General features: G+C 38.6%; 1 protein-coding gene across 1 annotated transcript in view; it reads left to right on the top strand.

The window, feature by feature from the left end:
- sorcs3b (sortilin related VPS10 domain containing receptor 3b) overlaps nt 1-18,180 on the top strand; it is a 52,404-nt gene that overhangs the window by 18,302 nt on the left and 15,922 nt on the right. The window contains exons 3-16 of the mRNA XM_005474232.3: nt 7,893-7,992; nt 8,142-8,300; nt 8,424-8,497; nt 9,368-9,432; nt 10,063-10,181; nt 13,069-13,158; nt 13,421-13,600; nt 14,076-14,222; nt 15,126-15,228; nt 16,395-16,471; nt 16,568-16,659; nt 17,453-17,560; nt 17,807-17,924; nt 18,046-18,179. Of these exons, the coding sequence (XP_005474289.1) occupies nt 7,893-7,992; nt 8,142-8,300; nt 8,424-8,497; nt 9,368-9,432; nt 10,063-10,181; nt 13,069-13,158; nt 13,421-13,600; nt 14,076-14,222; nt 15,126-15,228; nt 16,395-16,471; nt 16,568-16,659; nt 17,453-17,560; nt 17,807-17,924; nt 18,046-18,179 (1,566 nt within the window). The remainder of the gene's footprint in view (nt 1-7,892; nt 7,993-8,141; nt 8,301-8,423; nt 8,498-9,367; nt 9,433-10,062; nt 10,182-13,068; nt 13,159-13,420; nt 13,601-14,075; nt 14,223-15,125; nt 15,229-16,394; nt 16,472-16,567; nt 16,660-17,452; nt 17,561-17,806; nt 17,925-18,045; nt 18,180) is intronic.

Here is an 18,180-nt window from a genome sequence, read left to right as displayed (position 1 = left end):
GCTAGGATACGAACAATCAAGTTTCACTCGAAGCCAATATGAAGTATGTTTTAATAAAGCATCTTGAAGTACCATCCTCTTTTTGCTTGCTGGAGTTCCATAAATAACACAACTAGCACCACAACAACCTTTTAGAGAAGGCCCAACCTATTTTCTGTCCATCATCAGCAGGACTATTTCTGAAAGATAAACCTTAAGAATGATCTGAGGGATTCTCTGTTGGGATCTGTGGTGCTTTTCCTCTGACCTAGAAACTTTGTGATGGAGTTTTTGATTGATTGTCATCTGTAACCTTTTGTTTCAGAAGCAATTGACATGCAATTGCTGCTATATAGCCGTAGTAATTTCATTCAGTATGTATTGAGAGGTGAGTTACAGTGCCCTGTCAGGTCATAAATAAGAATGGAATTCATTAAGGATTATACCATAGAGCCCAATCCAGCTTCTGATATGCCTTTTCTCTCACCTCTGCCATAGCCTGCAGAGAACTCATTTCATTCTGAAATACACGTGAAAAAGAGACCATCAGTCCGCCAAGCATAGAGTTTCAAATTAATATCTGTTTCACCAGAGGCGGCACTAAGATTTACACCCGACTTGACACATTTTGAAATCCCATATTGTGTACAGGAGGTCTTCCATCATCAAGGTGTCTGCTTAACAATGGCACCACGAGTAAATTAGAGTGTTCCTCCGGGGATGCACGAAGGTTCTTAGTATGGGTATTAGAAAAGCAGAGATTTGAATGTTATGAAAAGAAAAGGGAGTAAATGATTTCTGTGATAACACAATAAATGATTTATGACTACAGCTGCAGGCCTCTGTTGGTGGCAAGACGCAGTGTTCGGATCAACGGGTGACTTACAGAAGCCATCTAAACACGCATCAAGTGCCTTTTGTGTTTTGAGATGCCTGCCGCTCCTGCCCAAGAAACCTCACAATATAGTAACATCGTTTAAGAGGCTTACTTCCACCACCGCAATCAAAGAGCGATATGCCAACTGAAAGCAGTACTTAAGCACAAATACAAATGCGTTTGGAGTAAGGCTTTGAAAACAATGTCAACAGCAAACGGAACGATTCAAGTTAATGCACAGACAATGATAGCAGACACTGGGTGTCTATCCAATTATACAGTGAAATTACATTTGGAGGCACTCAGGTAGAACTGAAGCTTGGCTTGGCTGGTTGTGCTGAGGAGAAATATGAGAACCGAGATGATGAACACATCTGCCCCTTTTTGTGGATAGCAGTTTTGTGCAAGTGTCTTTACATGCAACAGATCGAAATTTCTGATTGCATTTAAATACAGCTGTTTAATAATTACATTTATTTTAAAATATGTCTCATTAAATTTTTATATGCATGCGCTAGTATTATCTACTAAAAGAATTTACATGTTTTAATATTAAAAGAAAACACTGCTTTTCTCAGGCTGTACTGGGGTACTCATGCTCATAGGGCAGGGATAGCTCAGTAGGTAGAGTGGTGGCCCCATGATCAGAAGGTTGGGGGTTTGAGCCCACTGAACGGCTCCCCTGAGGTACCCCTGAACAAGGTACTGTCCCTACACACTGCTCCCTATTCTATAGCCCAATGGCTGCCCACCACTTTACTGAGTGAATGGGTTAAATGCAGAGAAGAATTTCCCCACGAAGATCAATAAAACATACATTATTATTATTATTATCGACTCTGCTTTAGCTCCTGTTCCTTTTAAACTACCTTTCAGGAAAGATTGGTCTGATTGGTCAGTTAGCTAGTCCAAAGCAAGGTAACACTGGGTATATTAAAACTGTCACCTGTTAACAAAAAGGTTTAGCTTAAGCCTTATTTGACTGATATTAAGCAATACATTTACATGTAAATTTAAAAAACACACAGCATCACTGCTGTTTGTAGCTTGCTGCTACAATTCTTTTAGATGTACTGAGTAGCAGGTTAAAAAATAGCTTCAAAGTAAGTTTGTACATAGGTCTAAATTGGCTGTGTTCATGTCACTGTTTTATATGCATTCTGTAGTCTAAAAATATGTAAATGTGGAGCTTTATTGGGAATTCAGCAAAGTACAACATGCAAGTGCAAAGAGATTTGCAGAGAAACAAATGAATAAAACAATAATGGTAACCACACTAGCTGCGCACAGTGCTAGCACTTAACTTATAAGGATTTTCTTATTGTTGCAGGGAGATTGCCACCAAAATAAAAGTAATCCAGTGGCTTTTTATTTCTTGCATTGCTGGGTATGCATGTGTTCAGCAGCAACAGATAATTCGGAGTGTTTTGTCCATTTTGGTTGAGGGTGTGCCAAACTTGCCTCCATGTGGGCAGTATAACAGTCTGCTATGTAGTGGCACAGATAAGTAAGAGAAGAAAATCCTGGACTACAAGTGTTTCAAACCATTCAGAAGCACTATTTTCCATGGGAGAGAATAACTACATTTGTCCTCTGTTACTTTGAAAACCTTTTACATTTACAAAAAAATGCCATGTAACAGACTAAAGGGTTAGAGGAGAAACTCAAAAAGCATAATGTGAGCACTTTAAGTTTTCCCTACTGAAAAGAAAACCTAATGAAAGAGGATGAAACTAAATATCTAAATCAGTTGAAAGCACAGAGAATAAAAGGCAATTCTGGCTCTAATTTAAGATTAAAAGCTATATGAAAGGGGATTTCATCACAGCACTTGAAAGGAAGTCTTCAAAATTCCTTCCTCACAGCCTTCAATGTACAAACACTATGAAAGGAGAGTTATTACTCATATACTGTAAGCTTGCAATGTGTCCATTACACAGAATAATGTTGTATTCAAGGACTGTAGTCATGCTGGCTGATTTAGCCCTTCAACAACAAAGAGCATTTTCTATATTTGCTGATGAACATTTTCCATTACATACCTGGACTTCATTAATTGATTTCGCACCTGGTTTTATTACATGTCAGTGTATCGTTTAAATCAGCTTGCAGAGACTTGTTTGACATGCGGGGAATGGATGTTTAGTCTGCGTGATGCCTTTGTCAGAGTTAAATTATTTGTGTTGCAGATTTCTGCGAGAACTGCCTGATTATTATCCCAACTTTTCACTGCAGAAATCTGCCAGACTTGGCTCTCATAAATCATATTCCTTCTTTTGATGTTCATGTTTTCTTGTTGGTTGTCAAAAAGCTTTAAAGTCTGAGCTTTCCTTAATGATTTTGAACGCGCGAGTCTTCAAATTAGTCCCGGTGTGATATATACACCATCTTACTGAGATGGCAAATTTCCTGATAAAATTCCCAAAAAGCTAAATGTATCTTGTGGAATTTTCTCAGAGAAATAAATTTATAATATTTGATATTATTCACTAAAGTACAGTCTTGGCTAGCAGTCTTGAGTCACACCTCATTTCTTTCTATTTTGCTAGGAAAATGGGAAAATAGGTTCAGTGGTTTATTGAAATGTGCACGTGCATATATAGAAATACAGTATTAGGAAGAAACAGAGTTTGTACCAATCTACAAAGTTTGTAAAAGTTGATATTTCAGTATGACTATCTTCATTCTTCAACACACATTTTCAAAAAAAAATCCCTTAGGCGAGTTTTCTTGTCATTTCTTCAAGTATTCCTCAGGAATAGTTTTCCAGACTTTCTGAAAGTCATTCAAAGCTCTTCTTTGAATGTTGCCTGAAGTTTGCTCTTTAACCCACACTGCTTGAACAATGTTGAGGTCCGGCGTCTCGGTAGGATAATCCATAACTGTGTGTGTTTTTCTATCCAGGTTTGCCTTTACTGCATTGGCAGTGTGTTTGTTTGCCAGTCAGATGCTTATGCAATACTGTATGGAATATATGATGGATCAAAATCTTTTCTATGTTAATTATAACATTAATTTTGAACAGATCTTGAACAAACACTGGCTGAAATGCAGACCTAAACTATGTTCACTATATTTAAAGAGCACTATAAAACACTCATATTAGTACCTCTGTCTCTCCTGTCCTCGTCCATGCATACTGACAAGGATCTGAACCAAAATTTTCAAATTGAGACCATTTCTCATGATATTTTTGAAACAGTAGATAGAATGAAGGCCCAGATGCATCTTCATGTCCTGTGTCAGGTCTTTGTTGGATTTTTGCAGATGTGACTTTTACATACTCTTTCTCTGCTTTTGTAGACCTGGCACTTTTCCTTTGTCCTCCATTTCTCCAGTTCCCTCAATTTTCTTAAGGAAACACTGCACAGCATGTCAAGATTTTCAGCTAATAGCTCTTTGCAAATCACCTTGTTGGTGCAAAAATACTATTTTACGCCTGTCAAACTGTGTTATGTTTGCCATTTTTTGTAGATTCAGCTAAAGAAATGGGAACAAATCATGTGTTTATGGAACAGGCTGCTAGTAACAAAGTGCCTAAAGATACAATTTAAAACAGCTTTTTTCTGCTAAGCTGTCTGATGCAACACCTTTTTTTATTTGAATGATTCATTCATCAGTATTAAGAGGCTTAACAAATAAAAACAAAACAAAAGCTTCACTGTAAACTGTCAGTTACACAGACGAGAATGAGTTAAAAAGCAGCCAATGTCCAGTTTAAATTAACTTTAAAATAAATTCAGAAAGCTTTCAGAACTCTTGCTCAAGAGCACTTTAACAAATACAAGAAAGTCTGGCTAAGAAATAAGGGTGTGCTAAAGACTTTTGCACAATACTGTATATTATGTGTATTCCTGAGGCCAAACAACTGTGTTCAAGAAATGTCCTATAAGGTACGGGACATGTCTTTTAAATATTTGCACAACTAGCTTTTAAAAAATGTGTTGCAGTGACTTTAGTTAGCAATCTTGTGTTTCTTTACTATAGCAATATTCCCCTGTAATCTATCATCTTAATCCTTTTTAGATGTCTGTAATTTGAATGTAAATAGTCCACAGCAAATTATCTACCTTACACAGAAGTGCCATGGCATAATAATCTAATGCATGGACACGTCACAGTGATGTCTGTCTTTTTTCTATGCACCTGTGTTTTGCCTCTTTATGTTTTACATGCAAATTCACGTATCAATTCTGCCACACAGCATGGACACCCACTCATACAAAATGCAAGCTCAAATGTAGTTATTTGGCAGTCTATAGCAACATTAGTTTTGTAGCTGGCTAGCAGACATGTTATTAAATTCAAGCAAATCAACAGGTTACGTGCCGTGTTTTGGGTAAATGTCTAAACCACATAAAGCTCCCCTGGCAATACCAATCCTATGTGAATAGTGGTGTTGTCTGCTCTTTCCTTTGGCTTTATTGGAACCAGTAGCTGATCAATAGTATCAGCAGTGTGATGTCATACACTAGCCTTGCTTTCACTTTATTGGCAAACTAATCATTGAGCCAAATGTATTAATTTGCTTCGACAGTAGCTTCACCTTCACTAGCTGATGTCATCCTTCACTGCACCTTTTTTGTATTTCAGCTGTTCCTTCTTGTTTTTACAGCTTTCATGCAGCATGCATTTGTATTGCCTACTAATAGCATATTTTGTCAGCAGTGATAATACATATCCTGTCTCTTGCATACTTGTTTGTGTGCATGTGAGTCCTCAAGCTACAAGATTGTTGCTAAATTACATATCATTCTTCATATAACTACACTGCATGCACAATCACTTGGCAGGTTAGTATTCATCATATAATAATTTCTATGCACACTTTCCAATTCCAAAATATATAAGCCTAAAAGCTTGTTGCTGTTTATCATTTTCAGGTGATGTTTCTGTAATATGAGAGGGTCCAGGCTAAATTGATTCACACTGTTTATTAAGGTGTTCATAATTACTGGACAAATTAGTTATTTCAGGTAGCCGACGAACAGACTTAAATAACAGTGAAATATCAAAAACTATGCAGTGACTTTTAGATGTTTGCAAAACCTCTTTAAATGACTAACAAATAATGAAGTGTTTTGTTAAAAATGGCACAAATTAAATGCAGAAGAATGTGGGTAACCCCTCCAGTTCTGGCTGAACAAGAACAAGATGAAATGACAGTGACTGTTTTTGGAGTAGATGGATGTGTCCGTGGCTGGATTGCTAAAGACAAAGTGCACCGGGCGGAGGTGGAGGTGGAAAAGGGGTACTGGTAAGAGCTGCTATAATTAAGGATGAGCTATTTGGACCTTTTAGGGTTGAAGGTGGAGTGAAAATTCCAAAGTTACAGGGCAGTTTTTGGAAGATTCTTTCTTCACATTGTGATACGGGAAGAAGTTGGCAGTATTTAAGAAGGAAAATCAGGAGAATCCTCTATCACATGCATACAAATCCTTCAACTGCTAGCCAGGGAGGCGTCAAAAATGACTTGGCTCTCTTCTTCACCTTTCCTAAATGCTTTTAAAAACCTTTGGTAAGCTTTGATGCTTAAACAAAAGCTGATCATAACAAAGGGCCAAAGAGAAAACAGACTTTTTCTGCCTTAATTCTGCTGGAAACACTCCTCAGAGATTTTGGTCCATACTGACATGATAAGATCACACATTTGATGCAGATTTCTGCCGCATCCCAAAGGTGCTGTACTGGATTAAGATCTGGAGACTATGGAAGTCATGTGAGCACAGCGAACTCTTTTTTTATGTTCAGGAAACCAGTTTGAAATAATTTGAGTTCTGCCACTCTGCTGGTCAGCGACAATACTCAGGTAGACTGTGGTGTTTAAATGATTGCCAATTGGTACTAGGGGGCCCAAAGTGTGCCAAGAAAGTATCCCCCACACCATTACACCACCAGAAGCTTGAAGCATTGATACAAGGTAGGATGAATCCATGCTTTCATGTTGTTTACCCCAAATTCTGACCATACCATGGGAATACCCAAGTACTCTCAATTTTTTAAATATTCACACCAGCCCGTCTGGCACCAACAGCCATACTCCATTCAAAGTTACTTAAATCAAATTTCTCCCCAATTCTGATGCTCAGCGCGAACATCTCTGCACACCTAAATGCACTGACTTGATCGGCTGATTAGATATTTGCTTTAACGAGCAGCTGAACAGGTGTAACTAATGAAGTGGCTAGTGAGCGCAATTGTAGAGTAATTAAAACGTAGCTTCCCCCTTGAAACAAAAGTGATGAGTTGCCAGGTTATCTGCAATTTAGGCTCCACAGTCTGGAGAGCAAATTAAAGTTTTGGAAATATTTATATAAATACTGATATCGTATTTTCAAAAATAATAGGCAGATGTTACAGCTAGTTAGAGCAAATTAAATTAAAGCTGACTTCAAAGCTTTAACTTTTATTTATATTTATTTATATGCATGTACACTGCCGTGCAAATTTGTATGTGACTCAGCATCTCGCTTTCAAAGCTGGGTTTTGCTACTTACCACTCAAAATACTTGGCGTTGCTGCCTGAAGCCTAAGAGACAAACAAACAAAATAGACGCCCGCTCACTACTTGCTAAAAGCACCGCGGGGTTACTTTTAGAAGTGATTAATTTTATCTCTTTATCCAGCATATTTCTGTAAAAATTAGCTCTACACTTACTACTTGAAAGCCCTGCTTTTCAGCCAAACACCACCCTCTGATTACATTACACATTTAGTCCTTTTATAATCTGAGCTACAATGAATGGCATTTTTTAGTGTAGCAGTGTTTTTTAACGCAGCACTTTACAGGAGCAACAAAATCTGCATTAGCATGAATGTAGACTGTGCAAGTAGAATTTCATCCCTTAAAGCAAAAGGCTGCCCGAATGGTAGAAAATCAATCTAAAAAAAGTATGGTATACTCTGGAGTCTTCTAAAGAATAAGTGATTTGCAGTTAATGGGCTAAAACATCCCAACACTCTGCTATGGGGCTTTCAAATTTGTCTCTAATGGATTTTTTTCATCAGACATGAAATGTTTTTTGTTTGTGTCCAGATCCACTGATTATGGGAGCACCTACACCAAACTCAACGACAAAGTGGGTTCAAGGACAGTTTTAAGTTACCTCTACGTCTGCCCTACCAACAAACAGAAGGTTAGCATTTACCTGTTGCTTATTACATCTTCCTGGCTTGAAATATATTTTTTTAAATGGTTCTCTCTCTCTCTCTCTCTCTCTCACATACGCATACATGTATATGTATGTGTATATAAATACACATCATCTGTCCCTTTGTACTTTAGATAATGGTGCTTAGTGACCCAGAAGTAGAGAGTGCTGTTCTCATCAGTTCAGATGAAGGGGCGAGCTTTGAAAAGCATCCCATTAACTTCAACATCCTGAGCCTGCTCTTCCATCCCGCGCAGGAGAACTGGATGCTCGCCTATAGTCATGACAGCAAGGTATCTTCTGAGTGAATCCACATCGAACCTTAAAGTGGAAATAAAATAATGTACAATGCTCAGTAACTTCTTATTCCTGAAAATTTTAAGCGTGATGAAGATCAGCCTCATTTTGTCTTGCAGCTGTACAGTTCGATGGACTTTGGGAGGAAATGGCAGCTTGTTCATGACAACGTGATGCCAGGCAGATTCTACTGGTATGATTATGCGGACTCCCGTCTTTCTTTTTAACTCTTTCTGTACTGTGATTGCAATTTGCATCATCAGAGTGTTCACGACTGTGACCTCTAGTCAAAAGCAGATCTCACTCACAGCAGTCGAGCTCAAAACTGATTACATCCATGTCACGTAGACCTGAAGGAATATGTTTCTTTGTCCATAGCACAAACATGACATGCTGTTTTTGTTGTCGCTGTCATTTAGTAATCTTGACTGTGCGGGCACAAGGCAGTGAATATTGATGTGAGGCCGTTTATCCCTGTTTGTCATGGTATGTGTCAAACCCAGTGGGTTTTTTGTTTTTTGCTGGGAAAGAAAGGACATTGGTTGGAGGACATCCTCTCCACATGCATGAACAGTTAGATGTTTGATAAATAAGAAGAGCGCAGCGGGTGAAGCAGCACCCGAAACAATGTATTATTTGTCCTCTTGAATACTATTTCTTCACGCACATTATGCCAAATAGTTATTTTTCAAAATAAGGCTGGAGCCACCTACAATTTTGTAAAAACACACATTTGCCATGGCATGTGTTTATGGGAATGGGGGATGTTTTGTCAAGCCCCCCCATGCCATACCACTCTTCTTTTGCCGTTTCCTTTGTTGATGCCTTGGTGAATTGAGATTAATTGCCGCTGGTGGCACAGATCGTACATTGACTGATCTACGGGAAATAAAAACATATTGTTATGGGTTTCACAGAATAGCGACGTCCATCTAAAGCTGTGGTGCTCATCTGAGCCTTCCCTTTCTTCTTCTTCTTCCTCTTTTCATATTTTTTTTTCCTTTTCTTACCCACCAACCTTTTCCCGCTCCTCTCTATTTTCTCCTCCTCTGCTTCTTTCAAGGGCGGTAATGGGGCTGGACAGAGAATCAGATGTGGTCCACATTGAGACGCGCATCGGAAAAGGCCGTGAGTACTGCACTCCAGTTTGCTGCAGTAGCAAGACCCACAGGACCCCTTGCCTCTCATTTAGAGCGAGGTCACGGGCAAGATGAGACCTGTTCTTCTGTTCAGATTGGTCCCTGAAGTCTAGTAAAGCAGAATAGGTGTCTCCTGACAAAAACGGAGAATTTTAGTGGGCTGATGGATGTTTCTTCTCCTTAATCTCCCCCCTGAGTTTCATAGACAAACCTCAGCTTCCCCTTTCTAAACAGCGTGGTCTATTCTGTCAAACCAATTAAAGGAATCTCCTGCATTAGAAATGATGCTCATATTCCTCCTGTGGTGAGAAAATGTGTATCAGAATTACCATACAACCTCTCCTTGTCTGGCACAATAACATCTTGAACTTTACTTTGTCGTGTAACGCTGCCAGAGCTTTGACTCTAATAGTCTTGAATCTAATTTGGATTTAAAAAGTATTTGGTGACTAGTGTCAGTGTTTGACTGTTACACAAGCTGAAAATTGTTTCAGAGCGATGAACTTGGAGTGGATTTTGGATTTACATACTGTATAGCAGCTCCACTGCATACAAAGTTCTGTTTGAAGATAAATGGTTGTAATCAACTTCTGATTGATTTCCTTTTGTCTCTTTCCAGGTGCTCAGTATGTGAAGTGCAGAGCCCAGCGATGCACAGAAGGCAACAGACAGTACCTCTTCCCTGGACACGTAGACACCAACTCACTCGTTGTACAGGATGAATATGTTTTCACACAGGTTTGCATAGTAACAGATTACTTTCCTCGATTAAACGAAGCCAGTCGTCGGCATCTTTTCATGCAAAGGTTGCTGTCTATGTGATCTTTTGATTTTCTTTTTTTTTTTTTCGTTGTCGTTTGTTTTTATTTTGCTCTCATGTGCACCCAATTCATCCTTTTCCATCAAAACCCATGTAATAGCTTTCTCCAACACACCTGTTCCCCACTGGCCCGATGTGTGTTTTGATTATGTTTTGTCTCGTTCATGTCAAGGCACGCTCAGTCTTTGAGTTTCCACACAGACATACTCCATGCCTGAAAAATGTGCGGCAAAGGAACTGTGAATAGACAGGTTGGTGTCCTTATTATCATTCACTCTGACTTTGACTCCAATTAGACAGCCACAGTCAGGGTCATTATTAGAAAATTTAATTTTCAAATGCCCTCCACTGTCATTGATTTCCATCCACAGCTATGCAATTTTCTCTTGCTGGTCAGGCTTGATGCATTTTGGTCATCCTTGACTGTACTAACTAAATTTGAGGAAAATAAAAAAATCAAATTATACTACTTTTCTGTGGCTCCTTTCATTTTAAATAAACACCCCTAAATATTTTCTGTTCATTTTGATTTATTTATTCACAGATTTAATCTTTTGATATGATATGATGTTGCAGCAGCAATGCTAGCAGTGACCTAGTTTCACTTTCAACACATTTAATCCACTGACTTGATTGGAATGGCTACAGTGTAAGAATGAAACTGTATGAAAAAAAAAATCACAGTGTGATTCAGAAATGGTGATTCAATAAAAAGCCCAAATTGCATTTAGCTGAGATGAGATTGACCGTCAAGGCAGAGGCAGACACGAGGAAGATGCTGGTGAAAATAACTGGACATAGAGGGAGTGTCTGCACGGAGATCTGGTGGCACAGATGACTTTCTTGTGACTTTCATTGCTTGGGGCAGTTGGATTTAACTTGACAAAGAGTAATGAGGTTATGGGCTACAACGAAATAAGCAGTCTTCAACACCTCCAAAGTCTCTTGGGAGGGAAGGAACAGCCAAGTGCAACATCCTCAAAAATGTGGCCTGGGAAAATGCAGCTCATTGATTTTCGATAGATTATTCCATTAGAGTCCTAATGTAGTGTGTTGGGGGACAAACACCATCCTTCTAGTTGATTAGAAAATAAGCAATCAAGTAGTGTTGCCCTGCCTGTAAGTGGAAGGGAAAGTGGTAGTGCATTAAGATCTCCAAGAAACACTGTAGATAAAGCCAGCACAATTTTCAGTGCCTCTTAGCTTTAGACTAATTGAGATAATGACAGTAATTTCTGTTGTGCTTAATTTTTGTCTGCTTTCAACACCCTGGAAAGCAGTGTTCATATACCACCTTCGATAGAAGCCTCTGCATGCCCTCTTTTCACAACAGAGTGGGGTGCTGTCCAACTCTCATGCATTGCTGTACAAAATATTAGGTACTATAATTGGTTTGATATCTGTGTGTCATATAGTATAGTCGAGGAGGCTTTTGATTGACTCCAGATTCAATTTGTAGCATTATGGCAAACTTAAACATATAATCAGAGACACGTTGAATTTCAAACTCGATACCCAGAAAAATTTATTTATTATATCTTTATATTTTGTACATATTTGTTTTTTTTAAATAAAAAGATTTTTAAAGATAGTGGTTCATGCAGATGTATTCAGCTTCAAACCTGTTTATTTTGTCTTTCAGGTGATTTGGAATCATGTTTTCATTGTCAATCAGAGCTAAACTGCTACTCTTTCTGTCTGTTTCCCAGCTTCAGTCTGGGACTTTTACAGAAACACAAGTTTTTTGGCACAAATAATTGCTATCCTGTTACAGATAGGCAGGACTGACAAGGTTTGCTAAGGATAAGGTTATTAGCGTTGCTTTATTATTAACCATAGCTGCTAGTTGCTAGCTTATTGATAATGTGGGTAACTACTGTTAGCTAAACGGCTAACGTTAAGATGTGTTAACAAGTTCAAATTTATGATAACTGTTCAATACTAACATGCTGTTGAAACAGGAGCTTCACTGACCTCCTGAAGAGTGGGACATCAGTCTTTCAGATACTTTGTCAAGTTTGTTGTGCTGCTATTCATGTGTTTAGCTGCTAGTGAGGGGAGGGGCTGTGTGCCTCTCTGTCTGCAACAGTGCTGTGTGAAGCTCTATGTCACCTGAAGGAGGCATAGGTGACACTATTGATATCAATACTGCAGTAAAGGAGTATGCAACCTGATAGTAATTTTTGTATCAATTAGCATGCAAGTGCCTTTTTTTGCCTACTGAAAAAACAGCAAAAAAACAAGTAGGTGTACCATTGCATTTTTTTTCACAATTTCCACTAGGTGATGGTTTGGTCCAGGATTATACAAAGAGATATAATCCCCAACGAGAGAATCCATAGGAGCAATGTTTGGCATGTTCGGTAACATGCTTTGAAAAAATCTAATACCTTGAAAAAGTGTTTGCAAGCGAGAGTGCTGTTTTAAAAGAAAACGATGGCCACAGTAAAAGGATTTTTTTTCTTTTTGTTTACTGCATTTTAGCTACTGATGAAAACGACTTTCACTTTACTTTCTGCACCTTTTTCACTGTACTGTATGTCTTGTAAACACCTCCCATCTCAGTTTGGTTTTCATTTGTCTGATGGTCTACATAGGCTTTTCTATGTAGGAGAAAATCATACCAATAGCAATGCCTATAATGGGAATGTGCAAATAAATTCCACTGAACTAAATTTCTTTTCTTTTTGTATTACTGTGAAAAAAATAACTTCCAAATATGATGTATCTTCTTGACACAGGGGTATGTACAGTGCATGTGATCTGATTACAGAGTGACAAAGCTTTTCTGCCTTCATTGCAAAGGTAACCAAGTCAGGACGAGCCAGCTACTTTGTCTCCTACATGAGAGAATCATTCAAGCGGATGAAATTACCTAAATATTGTCTGCCAAAGGTGAGCAACAGAAATAACAACTACATCCTAAAAGTGTTTGATATTTAAGAAAAAGAAAAGATATTGTTATTGTTTCAAATCACCTTTGTTGCTTTTTGTTTTAAGAGTTAGGTCACACGACTTTTATGAAGAAATGTCAAATTTAAGCCTTTTAATGGCATCTCTTCTGAGACTATTTTGTGTTTGTTTGCCTGCATCTGTCATTCTCTCCCATTCTGTCTTTCCATCTGTCCATTTTTCTCTCGCACACATCCTACTACAGGACATGCATATTATCAGCACAGATGAGAAGCAGGTATTTGCTGCTGTCCAAGAGTGGAATCAGAACAACACTTACAGCCTGTATATCTCAGACTCTCCCGGGGTCTACTTTATCCTTTCATTAGAGAACCTGAGAACCATCAGAGGACCTGCGGGTAATCTACTAGTGGACTTTTATAAGGTGTGTAGTTGGCCTTGTTTATGGAGTGATGTTGGCACTCCACCACTTACTCCCTTTCCTGTTTCTGTGTAGGAGAACTGTTAATTTATGAAGCTGTCATTATATAGTAGGTTTTAATCCATTAACATCCTAACAATACATTTTTATAATTAAAAATCAGAATTTTGTTGGCAGTATATTTTGTCTGAACAGCTACTAAAATATGGTGCATCGTTACACAGTAAACTATTTAAAGCTGTTTTGAATTATTAACAATAAAACTTTACATATTTTGCTCATAATGCTGTACTTTCAAAGAACATTTTTCAAAACATGAAATGTCCTTTCATAGAGTTTTTTTTACAGTGCCGTGATTTTTCAGACTGCTTCCACTGATGCTCAAAAGACGAGTCAATAATTATAGATTAATTTCCTAAACTAGAAGTGAAAAGGGCTTAGACAGTAATGAATGCATTTTTGTTGTTTTCCTTCTTAGGTTGAGGGGATAAATGGCATGTATCTTGCCAACAAACTGGTGGATAATTACATAAAGACTTTCATCACATACAACAAGGGGCAAACATGGTCCCTGCTGCCAGCTCCTGCCACTGATGTGGCTGGAAATAACCTTCACTGCATTCTGGTGAGCTTGAGCCTTTGGGCAGGAGTGAATGAATGCTCTTATTCATGCAAAATTAAGCCTATGACATGAAACATTCCTCAAATGTTTCAGCCTCATCAGCTGTGTTTTGGATGTTCTTGGAGACAAAGCCATTTTTGCACCAGGCCAGGTGCCAGCCTTAGCATCGACTTGTCTTTTTAGTCCCCTAAATGACTGAAAAGATGCTTTGTTGGAATATTCTTATTATCAGTTTAAGTCACAGAGTGTCATTGCATTACATTTTAGGGGTCTAGACTTTCCATTAACCTCTGAAATTTCAATTTAGTACCTGTAGTCAAACAGGACTAATGAAAGTTAGATTGCACTGAATTACATTATGTGGCTGTGTTGTTTTTCAGCAGGTATGATGTTCACCTAATCCAGTCAGTATGTTCTTCAGGGACCATTTAAAACCATGTACATTCCTCAATTAATAGCAGGCTATAGTTTTTCTGTGTGTCTTATAAATGACCACTATGCTCTCTTCTGCTTCCTGACCCCCTCCTCCAACCTCAGCTGTATGAAAAGCCGTATTGATGTTTTTCGGTACGCTTTATTCGGGGAGATGAGTGAAATGATTTGAATCAATTTTGCCATTTTTATCAGTGCATCTTGGGGAATTTTAATTACATGCCTTGTTTGCTTTAGAATGAAACAATTCAAATGCCCTCTGTGTCCTCTCAGCCATTTCTTTTTTTTTCTCCTAGCAGAGGAGATGAGAGGAACAAAGTATCTTTGTTTTATAAATGGTGTCTGAAAATGTTAGCACTTTTCGCTCAACGGGAAGAATAGTTTGAAAGCCAAGCTAATTATAATTGCTGCTGTTAAGATCTGAGATATATATTGTTTCAACTTGTGCTGTATTTGAATCCGTTTTGTTGACAGCCATTTTGCTCACTGCATCTTCATCTGGAGATGTCAGAGAATCCTTACACATCCGGACCAATCACCAGCAAAAAGTCTGTTCCAGGAATCATTGTGGCTACAGGTAGAGTTACATTAGGACATGCATTTAAGGTGCTGTGCAAAAGTCTTGAGTAATTTTTTTATAATTTGATAGAAAAATAGGAGATAGGTGCACTGGAGAACTGAAACATGTGCACATTTATATGGAAATTAAATATAGAAGCACAGAGTTTGTACAGTTCGTTCGAGCTTGAAAGTCAGTATTTGATTTGATCTTCAACAAAGTCTGAGCTCTCTTAGGCAAGCTTCCTTATCATTTCCTTAAGTACTATAGAGGAATACTTCTCCAGGTTTCTTCTTTGGATGTTGGATGCCTTTTGCTCCATTCTCTGTCAAGATGATCCCACATGGCTTCCCTAATGTTGAGGTCTGGGACTTAGGGAGGCCAATCCATGGCTGATGGTATTCCACGGTCTGTTTTCTTACCCAGGTATGCTTTTTCTGTATTGACAGTGTGTTTGGGATCGCTGTCATGCTGAAAAATGAAGCTTTTTCATTTACTACTTTATACCTGTCAAAATGTGTTGTCTTTGACATTTTTTGCAGATTCAACTAAAGAAGTCAGAATAAATTGCATGTTATTGTGACAAAATTGCTAAGGATATTAATTTAAAATTGGTTCCTTGCCTCCACTGATGTGGAGACACAACAGTGGTTCATGTTTTGGGGAAGGTGCCTGTTTTATTGCTGAAAATGGTCAGGCACAAGAACTGGACTGAAAAGGAGAGCGATCACAGCCAATGTCCAAAGGAAATCTATGAAAGACCTTCAGAAAGCCCGGAGAACTATCGCTGAAGACCCCTATAAAAATTGCAAGACAGTCCCGTATCCTCTGCAGCCAAATATAAAGAAATGAGCCATGGCTCAAGACTTTTGCACAGTACTGTAGCTATCCATTGTTTTTCAGGTAAATACATTGTAGCAGTTCAGCTGACACACAATTAATCACACAGTGGCCTCTTTATGTCATCGAAGTCAAATATGAAAACTTCTCAGATCTGATATTTCAGGTGAGATGATTAGATCAGGCTAAGTCATAAACTGTCATTTACCTGCAGTGGAAAATGAAAACATACATAGCTTCTGAGTGATTTCTATCAGCTGATTGTGCACATAGGTGAGTTATGAGCTATAGTGAGTCTTTGCTATCTAAATACTGACTGAAATTATGCATGTTTTTGGACTCAGGGAATATTGGAACAGAGCTGTCCTCCACCAACCTTGGGATGTTTATAACATCTGACGCAGGAAATAGCTGGAGACAGGTGACATCCATGACACGCTTTGTATGGTTACCTTAAAGAATGGTGTTGCCTAATAAAATGAGCAAATGTGCCTCTTTTTCAAATTTACCGATTCAGATTTTTGATGAAGAGTACAACGTTTGGTTTCTTGACAATGGAGGAGCTTTGTTGGCGGTATTGCAAGCAGCGGCGCCAATTCGACACCTATGGTAGGTATAAGTTGCTTCAGTAATCTCAAACCCCATAAATACTGTAGGTAGAAACTGTAGGTGTTGGGGTTGTAGTGGGAAATTACACGAGTGCAATTTTGTTTGGGGGGGGGGGGGTTGCAGCATATGATTATATTTAATGTTTTAAAATGCTGATGGGCCAAGTTTGCATGATTATTGTATCGGTGCTGCAGCTTCAGAACTGTCAGAGTCATTTCCAGCGGAAGAGAGTCTGTTACAGCTTTGTACTCGTGGTTGGATATGATGGTTTGAGTGCTTTTATGTAAATGAGGAGTAGAGCAGGGTGGAAATATGAGACTCAGAATGCCCTCATAAGTCCCTCATATTGTGGGAGCTCTGTAACACTATCTACTTTGATGTCCCTGCACACTACAGCCCTGTCAAATGTGATTAAGCTCCGAGAGAGGTGATTTGAAACCCCCCAAATCTATTTCTAATGTTACAACCTGAGTCATATCTCTCTTTTCTGTTGTCACCTTCAAAAATCTACCTGGGCCAAGGAACATTTGTTCTATTGTTCAGTCTGTTGTCAAGATAATTTTTCACATTGAAGAGAATTCAAGGTGCTTCATTTTTCACCCGCGGCAAAAGCTAAATGAACTCAAATCTTTTATCATATTTCTTTGTTCTTGCTTTTACTTTCTGTAACCTGTGTGCTCGTGATGTTTAATGTTATACGCACAGAGAAAACAATAATTTTATCTACTACAGATAGATAAACAACGGTAGGTAGATATTCGTCCACTGACAGTTGTTGTCTTCTTTTACGCAGGATCAGTCTAGATGAAGGAAAGAAATGGGACCGCCACAGCTTCTCCTTGGCTCCTCTGTATGTGGATGGAGTTTTAATGGAGCCAGAGTCTGACAATCATATTATCACGTAAGGAGACACATGGGTTGAGTCCAAGACGAATAGAACAAATATCAAATCTGAAGAATTAGCTCTTGTGTTGATTTAAACAAGGAAAGGTTCAACAGATTGACTTAGACTTCTAATCAAGAGGAATTTTATGTTGCCTGTCAACATTAATGACAGACTTCAGATTGCAGGTGCTGAATATGATATCAGAAAACTGCATGTCTATGTCTCAAGATAATCTTGCTTTTCTTATGCATCATCGTTCAGTTTCTTTGGGCACTTCAGCCATCGGTCAGAGTGGCAACTGATTAAGATTGACTACAAAGGCCTCTTTAGCAGGAGATGCATGGATGGAGATTATCAGACATGGTACCTGCACAACAAGGTAACAGGATTATTAATCACATCTGATTTATTAATGATTCGAGCATGTGTTTGCACATTCGTTTCTTTCAGACTTGTGAAAAAGGAGACAAGCTTTTTTTCTTTCCTTCTTTGTGATATAGGGAGAGCTCTGTGTGATGGGTGAGAAGCAGATCTATATGAAGCGCAGGCCAGGCAACCGTTGCATGCTGGCCCAAGACTATTCCAGGATCTATTCCTCAGAGCCATGCCCCTGCACAGCTTATGATTTTGAATGG

Source organism: Oreochromis niloticus, linkage group LG13 (assembly GCF_001858045.2).
Source record: "Oreochromis niloticus isolate F11D_XX linkage group LG13, O_niloticus_UMD_NMBU, whole genome shotgun sequence".
NCBI classification, from domain to species: Eukaryota; Metazoa; Chordata; class Actinopteri; order Cichliformes; family Cichlidae; genus Oreochromis; species Oreochromis niloticus.
This window is presented reverse-complemented; position numbering and strand designations above follow the sequence as displayed.